General features: G+C 43.5%; 1 protein-coding gene across 3 annotated transcripts in view; it reads right to left on the bottom strand.

The window, feature by feature from the left end:
• Positions 1-15241, bottom strand: part of LOC310877436 (DNA (cytosine-5)-methyltransferase 3A-like) — a 53112-nt gene that overhangs the window by 26998 nt on the left and 10873 nt on the right. For 2 of the 3 annotated variants that reach the window (XM_083791289.1, XM_083791290.1), the window contains exons 4-6: positions 12154-12508; positions 4435-4481; positions 2599-2745 (exon numbers count right to left, since the gene is read on the bottom strand). In XM_083791289.1, coding sequence (XP_083647415.1) covers positions 2599-2745; positions 4435-4481; positions 12154-12508 — 549 coding nt within the window. The remainder of the gene's footprint in view (positions 1-2598; positions 2746-4434; positions 4482-12153; positions 12509-15241) is intronic. The other variant, XM_083791291.1, reaches the window with a different exon arrangement.

The following is a 15241-nucleotide window of genomic DNA, read 5'->3' as shown; positions in this document are numbered from 1 at the left end:
TAGAACAGACCTGACTGTCCCAGCAACATGCTAGAACAGACCCGACTGCCCCAGCCACATGCTAGAACAGACCCGACTGCCCCAGCAACATGCTAGAACAGACCCGACTGCCCCAGCAACATGCTAGCCTAGAACAGACCCGACTGCCCCAGCAACATGCTAGAACAGACCCGACTGCCCCAGCAACATGCTCACAGACCCGACTGCCCCAGCAACATGCCAGAACAGACCTGACTGTCCCAGCAACATGCCAGAACAGACCTGACTGTCCCAGCAACATGCTAGAACAGACCCGACTGCCCCAGCAACATGCTAGAACAGACCCGACTGCCCCAGCAACATGCTAGAACAGACCCGACTGCCCCAGCAACATGCTAGAACAGACCTGACTGCCCCAGCAACATGCTCACAGACCCGACTGTCCCAGCAACATGAGAACAGACCTGACTGCCCCAGCAACATGAGAACAGACCCGACTGCCCCAGCAACATGCTAGAACAGACCTGACTGTCCCAGCAACATGAGAACAGACCCGACTGCCCCAGCAACATGCTAGAACAGACCTGACTGTCCCAGCAACATGCTCACAGACCCGACTGTCCCAGCAACATGCTAGAACAGACCCGACTGTCCCAGCAACATGCTAGAACAGACCCGACTGTCCCAGCAACATGCTAGAACAGACCTGACTGTCCCAGCAACATGCTAGAACAGACCCGACTGTCCCAGCAACATGAGAACAGACCTGACTGTCCCAGCAACATGCTAGAACAGACCCGACTGCCCCAGCAACATGCTAGAACAGACCTGACTGTCCCAGCAACATGCTCACAGACCCGACTGTCCCAGCAACATGCTAGAACAGACCCGACTGTCCCAGCAACATGCGAGAACAGACCTGACTGCCCCAGCAACATGCTAGAACAAACATGCTCTGTGGGCACAGAGCAGAATCAAGCCCAACTTTAATCTGCACCGTTTCGAGGTCCTCTAGAAAAGGGCTGCAATGACCAAAACAAATCAATCCTTTATTTAGATGAAAGCGTGTAATGAGCCAAATAACAAAAAGGGGAAGCAACAGACAAGCTTGCACAGAATCTGCATCTTTGCAACAACAAGAAAAGTGAAAAACAACCATTTTCGATATTCTATTTGTAGAGAAAATCCCTCTGTGGAAAATGTGAAATGCCTATTTCCTCCCTGTATTTCACAACATTTCACTTGTGAGACCCCAGCATGTCCTGCTAATTTGGCAATATTTCCTTACTTTAGACACTTTAACGGCTTCTCCTCAAGCCTGTTCCAACAGAGTGTGTGTGTGTGTGTGTGTGTGTGTGTGTGTGTGTGTGTGTGTGTGTGTGTGTGTGTGTGTGTGTGTGTGTGTGTGTGTGTGTGTGTGTGTGTGTGTGTGTGTGTGTGTGTGAATTCTTGTTACTATGGAGACAACTCATTATGTAACACTCAAAGTCGCTCTACATCACATTACAACCAGGAGTAATATCTATCATGACTAGCCGTAGTAGTGCAGGGGTTGGGCAGGCGAGTTGGAAACAGTACATTTACGAGGATTTACACACCGTGTTGTTTTTGGGAACAGTTATTAATGGTCTGTAATGAAACCACGCTTTGCACCCATATTCAGTGAGACTTAAGACTGGCTATGTGTCGTGATTATATAGTGGGATAAAAACATTGTACCATCTTATTGTTCACCGGCGTTGATACATCCTGTTAAAATTACACTATTGATTTAGCTGTGCAAACAACCAGGAACCAGAGTGCTACAACAGTACCCAATAAAACATATTTTTAATAGGGTTAATAGGAACCAGAGTGCTACAACAGTGCCCAGTAAAATCATCAGTGTTAATTTGTCAAAAGGAAACATTTCCTGTCATCGTACAGTGTTGTGAGAAGAAAGCCATGTGTTGTCGAAGGAACAAAACCTTTAGGGAACGACGTTGTGCATTTGCCAACAATAGTTATAGCACAAAGACAGGAAACCCATGAACCGAGTGAACCAATGCCCCCACACAAAGCCAATGAAATAAATGGTACCTTCATGTGATATCAAATGACCCATCAAATACACTTGGACACAAATGCACTATGGTGCCGTACTCTTAACCCTAGTGAACCCATGACCAGCCAGCACGCCAACTTGAATCCTCCTGCGCAATTCTAGCCCTAGAAAGGCAAAATGGCAAACAGCTTTTTGTGTTTCTGAAGGTCTGATGTCAAAACTAGGCTTTTCAGTATAATATACTGAAAAGCCTAGTATATTATACTATAGTCCATTGTACTGTATACATTACATGCCATAATATTTTACACTGTACCCACATGATCTACAATTATCCACTTCTGTACCAACAATCCTTTTCGCAGGATAGGAAATAAACTTTGAGGTAGATTTTCACCCTGCCTTTTTAGTACTTTTAGTTACTGTTCTTATTCATAATCCTTATTTCCTACTGAGGAACAAATAGGTTTGTTATACGACAGTACTGTCTAGCAGCCCCTAAGACAGTGGCCAGGACCCAGAAGGGGTACTCACCTCCCCTAAGACAGTGGCCAGGACCCAGAAGGGGTACTCACCTCCATTTTCCACTTGGCCAGCCATTCCTCCCTGGTCCTCTTGCTAATGTAATAAGGGTCACCAGCCTGGAAGGTTACTCTGGGCATGGGCCTCTGACGAAGGCTGATCTCCCCACCAACTCCCCCTCGCAGCCTCCCCCGATCTCCCTGTTTAAAGGGATAAATAAAAATAGATAAAGAAAATAAATAAATCTGAATCTTTTTTTTTGGGAGGGGGGGGGGGGGGGGGGGGGGGTTGGGGGGGGTTCTGTGACAGACTCTGAGAGGAGGTGGTGAGTTTTGCTGCTAAACTGAAGCTATCTCTGGAGCAGCTGAGGTAGACTCTTGTTAAAGATTCACTGATTTGTTCTATGGTTGAGGCGCTGGAGGGGAATGTCTAACCTGTAAAGAGATGATGACTCACATGTTGATCCCCCCTGTTGCCGTCAGCTTGTGAGTTGTCAAGCGGCAATGAGCAAGGCCACAGTATCTATTAACAGCACTCGCCCTGGCACTGTCTCAAAGTCGCCAGAGCCAGCCGATGTGAGGGCCTCCCAAGTGTATTTGATATTTCAAATCTATACGCCACTAGGTACCATTTCTTTCACAAGTCCAAGGTCATGTCACAGCTTAAGCTGGTGTAGTGACAAACCCACACAGTGACAATCGGAAGCAGCCTACTTCTTAAAATTGAGGTGAAAAGTAAGTACACAATAAAATCCTCCCTTAATTATATCTGATTACCCCAGTTTAGGTCATCATACCAAGCCATAAACATGATATAGTATATCCATTATGGAACAATAACCATTACCAGTTCATCCTTTGGTATAAAGAGCAATGCCCAGATCTAGGGAATATACAGTAGAGAATGATAGATGGATGGATAGACAGACAGACAGACAGACATTTATTGATCCCAAGGGAAATTCTGTTGTCAAACAGAAGCAGCACCGCTTGGTAAGGTTTAAATAAAGATACAGGTAAAGGTAGAGAACAAGTGCAGTACAGAATAAGTAGTAGAGTAACAGTAATTAAAAGAGTATACAAATATAGACAGTATAACTGTTGTGATTTGACTTAACATCTTACCAGGCCCTCTTTGCCTGGACTGAACGAGTAAGCATGATGTAATAAGCCATCAGTAGATAGAAATAGAGGCATAGGACCATAGGTATCTTCTATCACCAATAAAACCGCCATATATACATTTAAAGACCTAAAGACTGACCTGGCAGTCTGCACTTGGACTGACCATATTAGTATGAACTGAAGGGAAGAAAAGTATATCACGACAATTCTTTCAATATCAATATATCACGATATCTTCTCATGTATCAGAAATCACGTCGAATAATCTCATTGATGGTGTCAAACGGAACTGTGATTTTCAACTGACATCCTCAATTGTTTACAGACTTACTGTTTAAATGTATTCATTTAGAGTACTGTTTACCACAATATAAAAAAGTCCCACACAACAAAATCCCACTGATAGTTGAAAACAAATCTATACAATGTATACTGTATAGGCCAGACTTTCTCTGTTAGTGTCATTTTATCAGCCAATAACTTAGGTTTCCTCCTACCATCCTTTGTCAAGTACACTGTTAACTGTCTAATGTTGTGTTTAACCCACTGCGTCTTCATCCACCCCCATCACAAGACATGCACAAATGATGATGAGTAATTGTTGGTGTACACTAGCCCTGAGGTGGATTTTCATTGACAGCAAATTAACACTAGCATCACAACAGTAGTCTGGTGAATGTAGGCCATGGAGGTGTCTTGTCCTTGACAGCATATTCACAATAGCATCAGCCAGGGAAAGAAGACATAATGAAAGAGAATTCTTACCTCGTTCTTGACCACATCTCTTCCGTCATCCTCCTTGCGTTCCACATCTAGAGGGAAGACAGTGAGACAATTGATGATCTGAATCATTCATAAGAGACTGGAGAAGCTACAGGTCACATCAATTATACCTAATCTAGATCATTAAGCTGAGGAAGCCACCCTTTTAATTAGTAAATAGACATAAATTATACAGGACTGTCAAGCTCAAGTCTTTATGTCATCCTTAAGGCTATTAACATCATGCTATGATGAAGTTACTTTACAGTAGGGCTGCTCAATTAACTTGATAACGGTAGAAGAATACATTCAGAATATGATAATTGGCCAATAAAGGAATTAGATTTTTAGTGCATTGCAGGGCTATCTCCTTTAACCCCTCGCACCTCAATGGTAGGGTGACTTCACGTTATGTGGGACTGCTATACTTTATAATAAGGATTTTATGGAAAATCAATCAATATCCAAAAGTGATCTTGAGTTGTTGGTAGAACACACCTTGCCACTAAACAATGGTTTGGATTCAGTTCAGCAGCACATAAACATTAGATTTCTCATTGATAACGGATTTTTAAGTAGGTAACTTGTGCTACTGGATCATAATGACTATTATAACTATTGATTGACACACACACATGCTATAGGCTTAAAATAAGGCCTACAAGCATTTTCAATCTGTCTGAATTATTCATGTCTAATTTGTTGATTAGTAACAGCTGTGTTGTCAGTGTCACTGAATCTCTGTTGTTATCCCATGATGCACTCATGGCAGAAAGTGTGTTTATTTTTTAACAATGGTATTGGGAATGCATTGGTGGGCCTTTTACTGTATGTGTAGCGTTGTGTCATGGTGTTCATTTGGTGATTTACTTTGATATATATCTTCGGTGTAACTCAGGTGAAGCACACCCTCTCTTCCTCTCTTAAAGATATTTTTTTTGCGGCTTACGCCTTTTATTGATTTTTGAAGGGACAGACAGTAGGCTGACAGGAAACGGGAGAGAGATGGGGGGATGACATGCAGTAAAGGCCGTGTCGGGTCCGGGAGTCGAACCCGCGGCACACTGCGACTGGATTGCCAGTCCGGTGCCCAGACCGTTACGCTACGGCCTGGGCCCCTCTCTTCCTCTCTTGAATAGTGTGGTAGGGTTGTGTGAATTTGCCACAACAAATAGCCATGATACATTTACGCTTTGTTGTCATGTGAGGAAGAAAGCTGATGTAGAAGGTCACACAGTGCATTTTGAGCTTGCCCCAGTGCGTGTACTGGAGGGTGCCGTACGAGCTAGTGGGGTCCTTGAAATTCAAAAGGTTGAGAATCACTGCTCTTAAATGACAACTTTCTTTTATTTTCAACCAAAGTTCATGTTTTAGGTTGTTATTAGAGAAAGTAGAAGATGAGTGTTCATTTTTTGCTTTCTTTCGATTTTAGCGATTTTAGCTATTTTTGACTGGCTAAATAATGTACTTTTACTTACTATAGACCTACTAGACCCTGCAGCCTGCAGGGAAGTACAGGCCACCGTAGTTGTTTTCCGTCTGTCTGAAGGAACATCTGACTAGGGGGCTGCTATACTATGTGTCATATGCTCAATATGTCAGTTTGTCACCTCCCCCTTCACATTCAACCCGTAATCTTTTGTGGCCATAGTAGGACTATAGTAAATAATAAGTAAGAAACCGCCGTAAAATTTTGTAAAAGAAAAACAATTTAAAATACATATTTAGCGACTTGTTTGAATGCCCCTGCCCCATGTAAAAAATAGCTAAAAACATTATAAACTAAAGAAAGCATCATTTACGTCGTCTCTGTATTAAAATCTCCACAGCGCTGCTCATCTCTGCAGCAGAGCCAGCCACACTCTCCCACTGTCTTAAAAAGAGAGAGGAGACGTTCGGAGTGTTGCCATGTCCGCTTAATTATAAGCGACTTTGGCCTTGTTTTATAAAATAGCCTACTAAGCCTAGTTAGGCTTCTTTTGGGCTTGTTTTCATAGACATGGTTGCTTGTTTCTCTTCCAAAACCTGTCAACACTGCCAGTGGGATGGTCGGTTTGTTTTTTGTGGAATGTGTGTTCTCACAATAATTTTAGTATAGTTAATACAGAGATAAATAAACCAAATATGCCGAAATGAAAAACTACATTTAATGAGCAATATGGAGCAAGGAACTACACATCATAAAGAAAGGGAGGCTAAAGCACTGTGAACATATAGGCTACTGGCTTCATTCTATGTCCCACACCGATGACCATAAGACTGTATAAAAAAAACCACAAGAAAGAGATTCAACATAAAACATATCTAAACATGAAATAAAATAAATTGATTATAAAAGGAATGACCTTTGTGGTACCCTATAATTAAAAAAGGTTAATTGAATTAGCAAATATATGTTCTCTGTGGACATACTGCTGGAGATGATGGTGGTGAAAATCAGGTGCGTGCAATAGTAGTAGTAGTAGTAGTAGTAATAATAAAATTAATAATATATGGGATTTTTATAGCGCTTTTATAAACACTGTGTGTGTCTGTTTGGGGGGGGGGGGGGGGAGCGAGCGAGCGAGCCCCGCAAAAGTGTCCTCCTTTCTGAGGTCTTGCAGGTGGCCACCCTAACCAGCACAGGTACACGTACCAGTGGTTAGGAACCTCTGCTTTAGGGTGTCTCTCTCTCCACAAAACTGACTACTTCACACACTACTTCAAACTACTTCAGACTGCTACTCTGTTGTAGTCTGTTGGCATTAGTTGGCATTTAAAAGTCGGAACGACATTACATTGCATTCAGATGACACCTCCAAACCATCACACCAGGAGGCTGGTCTAGTCTGCCAGTGTTGCCAGGTCTGCTTATTATAAGCGACCTTGGGCTTGTAAAGTTGCTTGTAAATATTCATAGTTGCAGGTTGATTTAGTTTGGGCTGATTTCTGAAGTGTAGTTGTTTATTTGGGCTTGCTTTCAAGATTATTTTTGAAAATAGCTGAAACCGGTCGCTTCTTTTGGGCTTGTTTTCATAGACCTGGTCTAGTTTCACTCACAGAATCTGGCATTAAAAAAAACAAAACACTTCATCAGCCCAGGGCTATAACGACGGGCTTAGCATTATACACACACACATATATATATATATATATATATATATATATATGTATATATACACACACACACACACACACACACACACACACACACACACACACACACATTTCTTTGTACAATTTAAGCATTTAGCAGACACTAATCCAGAGCAATTTACTCTTTATGGTCCTGACTCCTGCCCGATAAAATAAAGTTCAAATAAGTAAATAAAGGCTTCCACTAAGAGAAACCGACAGGGTGCAGGACCTAGTATGTAGGCTTAACGTCCTCTACTGTTCTAAATCCTCCGTTAAACTCTGCTTGATCACAGTGGATTTAGGATCACATTGCACACTCGGGTATACACTAGGTGGTGAGTGCCATATTTGGGTTTGATGCAACCCAGAAGGCATGGAGATGCTGCCCAGGTTATGATGAGTGTGGAGAGCGGCCAAGTTTACTTTGGCAAATATCACACCTCTGACCCTACATCCCTCTTTTCACGAGAGCTGCAGCTGGCTGCCATTAGCATGGTCCCTCCCACACACCCTTGACACTGAGCAGAAAAGGCAACAACATACTGCTTCGTTTGTGTGACTTTGGGGGGCACATATAATCTCCACACCAATCTCCCATGGCAGGAATCAGGATCAAGCTATGAGCGTTTTATAGTCCAGTGTTTCCCAAACAAAAACAATTACCCCTATATTTTGTTCTTGGTGTGGTCTCGATCTAAAAGGTTTGGGAACCACTGATTTGAGTGTTGAACTTGCAGCGGGGGCACAGAGGATGGTGTTTGGTCTTGCCAATAACCATGTCATTTTGAATATTACAAAGATCCTGTTTGTATGTTAAAATAATTTCCACCTTTAAAGCTTATAAAAATACCATGCATGTCTCAATCTGACTGAGGTTTTAGATTGTTTAATAAACCATCCAAAAGTGGGGAGCTGCACATATCATATATCAGTCAGGTACTTACACATGTACTAGCTTCTACAGTAAATCTATTAGGAAGCTACAAAAACTACAAACTAGTGGGAGAGTGTATAAACCGTCAAAAATAACGGCAAATATTCCAGGCTCTACTGAAATTTGCACCGAAACCACAGTGTAATAAAAAAGAAAAGGCTTTACCGCAATAAAATCTTAGAATGGGGATTTCCTATTAACTCAAGCCATGATTCTGTAGGTCCCTAACAACAAAGGCATGTTATTCATTCTTGAACATCATTGTTTTCCTGTGTTCAGCGGAGCAGAGAGGTTAGCCAGGGAGCATGGAGACAACCCAACTGAAACACTATCAAACAGTCAGGATTCATGATTCATGAAATTTTCTTTTTTCGTCTTTCCTTTTTCCCTAGAGCAGCAGGAGGAAGTAAGCCAAAATCACATCTTATCACAAACTGCCCAAGAAACGCATAGCTACTCTCGGCTAGGCGTGTAAAGGTATACCGTATTTACCGCGGCATAAACAGCCACGGTATTGATACTGTGTGATTTCCGAGCTCATTGCTCATATTATTTTATTATTTATTTTAATATGAGCAATTATGTGCATATGCTGCACAACTTGACTGACTCAAACTACAGCAGTGTTGATTTCGTCGACTAAATCTGCTATTTTCAGCAAGTGTATGCGATGGCAACAAGGCCCGCCAAAATATTTTTTTGTCGACTAAATCAACTGTAGATTTAGTTGACTAATGATAATAGTCGACTAAAACTAGGCTAACAATAAAACATTCCAGGTGACTAAAATGTGACTAAAACTAAATGAAAACCATTCAAGACTATGAGAGACTATGACTAAAATCAAAATTTGCTGTAAAAAACAACACTGTGTGTGTGTGTGTGTGTGTGTGTGTGTGTGTGTGTGTGTGTGTGTGTGTGTGTGTGTGTGTGTGTGTGTGTGTGTGTGTGTGTGTGTGTGTGTGTGTGTGTGTGTGTGTGTGTGTGTGTGTGTGTGTGTGTGTGTGTGTGTGTGTGTGTCGGTGCGGTGCGATGCGATGCGATGCGATGCGACTTGGCCTGTTGTAGCGTAGTAGTTTTTCAAAAGTCGGCCTCCTGGTGTGTGCAAATCGACCGGGTTAACGGTGCCGGTGATTAGCTGTTCACGCACGGACGGACGGACGGAGTGCAAAACATACTCTCTCCCCATGCCTTCGGCCTGGTGGAGACAACTACAGTATAACTGGACTCAGATCTGGGTGTGGCTGCGCACCTGTTGTGCATGTCATCCTTAATCTCACACCATGAAATACCACGGTATACCGTATTTAGTTTGTACCATACCGTACTAAAATCTCATACCGTTACTTGCCTACTCTCGGCTCAAAGTATTTAACCGATTGGCGCTGTTTTATAGTTTATCATACAGCGAAATTAGCAGATCTACAAGCTCACAACATGTCACGACTCGCTACGTGTGAGCTAGTAGATCCGTTATTTTGGAAAATAATTAAAACACCAGGTTGAATGTGGTTAACTTGAAAGTAATCAAGTTCTGTTTCCAGCACTGTGTGAACTCAGAGAGAGAGAGAACACCGTCACACTCTATATACAACTATTAAAGTAGCGGTGTCTAGGGCTGTCACAATTATGACATTTTACTTAATCATTAATCGCTCAAATAATTGTGTTTAACAATTTAATTGTGTTTCTGTCGTTGAACATTATTGGAACATTATGAATGAAAATTACATTGGCTTTCAGGCTTCGTGAAACAAAATGTGTACAGGGCAGATATGACAAATAACTTACATCATTTAATAACTAACTGAATAGTGGAAATGGCCAAGATCTACAAGCTCAAAATGCGGCACATCGTGGCGTGTTGGCGCTGTCTTTGAAGCACCCTACAGGCCTGTCCAAACAATGACCGCTCTCTTAACAGCCTATTCTAGTTTGTTCCATGTGTAGCATGCACCGTCCAACCCTGCTCTCTCTTTTTCCATCCCTCTATCCCCCCCCCCCCCCCCCCCCCCCTCAATGGGAATAAGTGACTACATAACAATTCGCTGAGGCAGTCAGTGTGTATATGTATGTGTGTATGGGGGGTTGGGGGGAGTTACTTGCCAAGGTCGTTGGGTTTGTGAGGAGAGCTGGCTTGCATTGCCCACAGAGAGTATACCTTGCCAGTTTGACTGTGTTCCAGCTCTCGTATTGCTAGCGCTCGGTTCCACTCCAGCCGGCGCTCAAATCCTTCCTGTGCCCTCCAGATGGATCGATCCACCATGCTGCCCCCTCAGTCTCTTAACGCTCTGTCATGGGGTGCTGTCTGTCTGTCTCTCTCTCTCTACACAAATTAATTTAGTGACTGTACTGACGTCGCCACGCATACTGTACGTGAACGTGCAGTGTGATATACTAACATTTAATTAATAAGAGTCTGTTGATTACATTTCGGTTAAATATGTAAATCTGTAGCGTGTCCACGTGGATGCATGGAGCCAATTTAGAGTGTGGTCTGCAAGGACCAGTGGGCTCTGGGGTTAATGAAGTAATTTAGAGTTGTTCAATGCACGTGTGTGTGTGTGTGTGTGTGTGTGTGTGTGTGTGTGTGTGTGTGTGTGTGTGTGTGTGTGTGTGTGTGTGTGTGTGTGTGTGTGTGTGTGTGTGTGTGTGTGTGTGTGTGTGTGTGTGTGTGTGTGTGTGTGTGTGTGTGTGTGTGTGTGTGTGTGTGTGACCGACCGCACACACAGCATGCATAGATCAGGTTAATACAGAGTGCAGACTTGGTGTGTAAGAGCTCTGGGCACAGTGCCATCCACCTGGAAGCCCCCACCCCACCCAATCATATTTTATGCACAGACACATGAACACTCACACTCACACACACCAACACACAGACAGCAACCAAGTGGCGGCCACAAGAGAGACCTGCTGACTCCCTGCACTCGGCAAAGACGGAGGCACGTTGCCAGGAGACGGCTTGCCTCACTCTACCCTGGGTTTTATTTACTGCACCACTCATCAAGGTCACTGCCTAAGCGTCTCTCCGCGGCAGTGAGAGAGAACACGTGGCTGACTCTCTTATATTCAGTAAGAGAGAGACTTGTATGTAAGACAGAGATATGGCGAGAGGGAGACGGAGAGAGAAACAGCAGGTCTAACGGCTCAGCTCAAAACATTACCGGTATATATTGTGCATTCGAATAAGGTTTTAGTTTTGTGCGCTGATTCAAAAACATTATTGCCATGATGAGTGAATATAATATGTTATACTGGCCCAATGGAAAGTTGATCTGCAACGCTGGCGTTGTACGTGACACACACATACTGTGAGTCCTAATTATATAGGATCTCTAGGTCTGTTGTTCATTTGCAGCTCATGGTTCATCATTGTGTTTTTGTCATCACCCACCCTTCCCTTGGCTTAAACTATGTCGATTGTGGCGTGTAAACAACATTCAACGTTGGCCTCTCCTCCCTGGCTCAATGACACCAATAGTGCACCCCTACTGTGCAAAGGGTGACGCCAAGACACATCTCAACTAATTAAAATAAGAAAAGACAAGCAGAGGGACAGGGTCTCTGCGGATGCAGTCTAAACATATTGTATTTTGGAAATCCTATTCACTTGCTTGAACAATGGAAACAGCGTCAGACAGAATATGGAGAAAACTGAGCCAATAACTCACATTTTGTCGGGCGCTCCAGTTTCCGTCTGCCTCGTTTCTTGTGCGGGGTTGCCAGGCTGTCGTCCTTCCCGTGAGAATCCTGCTCCTCGCGGCTGGCTACAAGGAATCCGTTCTCCAGGGAAGGGCGCTCTGATCCGTGCTGACTCAGTGAGCCGTCTTCTACCCGGCAGGGAGTGTCTCTAGGCAGCCCATTCTCCACTTCCCTTTTCTCCTGTTTGGGGAAGCAGCGGTCGGACGTCCTGTCTCTGTGCCCGCCCACGTCTCCATTGTGGACCTGTGCCATGGACGGCCTACCCAGCCCTGGATGGCAGTTACCCAGACCGATGCTCTCTGCAAAGGAGCTGCAGCCCTCCACCTGCAAGCACCAGGAAAAGAATAGATCATACAGACTTTTGAAACAGAGACCAGGCTTTACTCCGAGGTGGTGGATACTGAGATACTGGAAACAGGGAGAGAGTGACGGCAGTATCAGTGCGGCCAACACGGTAAAACCCGGGTCTCACTGTCAGGCATCAGATTCTATGTGGTATGTGCCTTAGCCAAGCGGTTATCGGCGTCCCTTGTGGCCACCATTAAACGAGTTGCCCACACTAATGTACTCAGCTTTTAACCTGCAGGGACGCAGGAGAAGAGAAAGCTGTTTTGGTTTTTTTGTACCATGGCCAATTGGCCATCTGTCAGGTGTACATATCATTATACCTGTAGCAGTAAATCACCGTTTGATATAATGAAGACGTGCTGCAGCTGCCAGAGGTTATGACACATCATTGGATCTACTGCAGAGGGCTTTGTAGTACACAATCCCAGGATTTACAAGGTGTCATCGAGAAGCCTTGAAGATTTTTTCTGAGAGAGTGGCTCGGGAAAGAAAATTCCCATTGTCGATGTGTCAGGGTAGGTTGATGCCACAGCAAGAGAGAGAAATGGACAGCTTGACAGAAAGTGGTACATGTAGGCCTATATCATCGTTGTTGGGCAGAATCCTTGTATCTCCATCTCTCATATTTTTTTCATCGTTCATAAATTAATGCTATTTATTGGACATTCTTTAACCACTTAAGCCCTATTTTATTTTCAGAATTCAGTATTCAGAATTCACTAGAGCAGTGCCCATTTGACTACATGGAACGATGCAAGTTGGAAATGACGCCCCACCCAGTTATTATGTCTGTGTCCCTTTTATGCCCATAGTTCTTTGTCAGGCATGGCCAAATATGGAGTCTATGCAGATGTCAGAACACCATTGTGATGTCAGAACAGGCTAGCTCCATATATGGAGATCTAGGAGTGATCAGCTGTGCTCAATTGGCTAATTTGGGCCTTGTCCAGAGCCCGGGCAGGGGCCCTGTCCAAAGCCTGGGCAGAGCCTTTTGTGGTGGTTCTGGACAACCGTGTATCTGACCGGGCACTGCACTCCCTGTGGTGGTGTGGGATGCATGTGTCAAATTTGAAGTCGGTGGGGCGAATGGTTCCCGAGTTACGTGAATTACAGACGTACACACGTACATACACACAGAGACGTGGTGCATTTATAGATAGATAAAAGACAAAAGTAGCAAATACTGATCTACGACTATGAGCTCACAATGCATTGTGAGCTTGTAGAGCGGCTATATTTGCCTATGTCATGCTCAGATGGGGACCAGGTTGAAACCACAGTCATAAGTCCGTCAGTGGGTTTTATAAATATTTATTTAACCACTGAAATGCTTTGCAAGAGCTTGTGACAAAATAATAACTACATTTGTTCCATTTGTTCTATTTTTCCCTTTCCTGAAAAGTAACAGATTCTACCGGAAAGCAACGATATGCAACTATCTCATATAGTGCACAGCTGTGTCTGGGGATAATAAAAAACTGTGCCTTGACTTTACACTTATTAGTCAATGAATTGAGGAATTTCCCACCTTGCTCTATTTATAGGAAGCCATAAACTTCAAAGCTGTGTACATAGCTCTGCGGTACGCCAATTAAGAGAGGCAAATAAAGGATAACGTACGAGTTCTGTACAGTATACAGACTAGAGTACAGTACGGAGCTTCCTGTAACCGTGTAGTTTCTTTGTTACAGCAAGACACAAATATGAAAAGAATGCTGGCTATTTGACAGGAGGGCCCCCCCCCCTTTTTAGGTCTGTTTAGTTTGGAACGCTCAGGAAATATAGTTAATTATATGGAGAGCATTTACCCAACTCCGAGAGACAATACTATTACTCAAAAAAATAAAGAAAAAGGTATTTTAAATGAGAAAGACCCTTTCACCTTGATCTCCAAATGTATACTCTTTGTCTTTTGGGTCGACCGCACAAAGATCAATTCTCTTTTAAGTGTAGGAAATTTGAGATGGGGTATAATAATGGGGGGGTGGAGGGAGTGGGGTGTTTTGATAGGGCGTCTCTGTTCCTGCCATAAAAATAGCCATGAAAAAAGAACAGAAAAAACAGTCTCCCAGACAATCCCATTACTGGGTCAGTGAAAGCAGAAAGTGGAGCATGTCTTGCAAGATCAGATCACGCTGTCGACAGTAGCACTAGAGCCTTCATCTCCTGTCGACAGGTAGAGTGCTTACATCTAAATCCCCGTAATTCAGACGGACGACAAAGACTTCTGTCTTCAGACTGAGGATGTTCAGCAAATGGGAGTGATAGAAACAAAATCTACCAAAGTCTACAATCTACATCTAGAAAATGTATGTCATAGCACTCTCTGTAAAATCGGTGCGAGTGAGTGAGTTTGACACTGATCTATTGTTTTTAAATGTGAAGCACCATGAGTTGCGGAGAACGGTATTTTGCTCCCCTGTATGCCTCTTGCCTAGTGTGTATTGTGGAAGTGACAAAACTGATTCTGATTTAGCTTAGCAGTTTCCGAGATTAGGTGTGCACAGGACAGGAGGCAAACACAGACACACAGACAGGTTGTCCTAGCGAAGATGCAACCACACAAAATAACAATCACACCAAGCCACATAAACATAGTCCTCCCCACCACACACACACACACACACACACACACACACACACACACACACCACCCCCAATGCCTGTCAGGAACAGTCTGTGTTATGTAATACATTTAGTGACACACTG

The sequence above is a fragment of the Protomyctophum parallelum genome (assembly GCF_964188405.1).
Source record: "Protomyctophum parallelum genome assembly, chromosome: 20".
Lineage (NCBI taxonomy): Eukaryota > Metazoa > Chordata > Actinopteri > Myctophiformes > Myctophidae > Protomyctophum > Protomyctophum parallelum.
The sequence above is the reverse complement of the archived record's forward strand: the minus strand, read 5'-3'. Positions and strand labels throughout refer to the sequence as shown.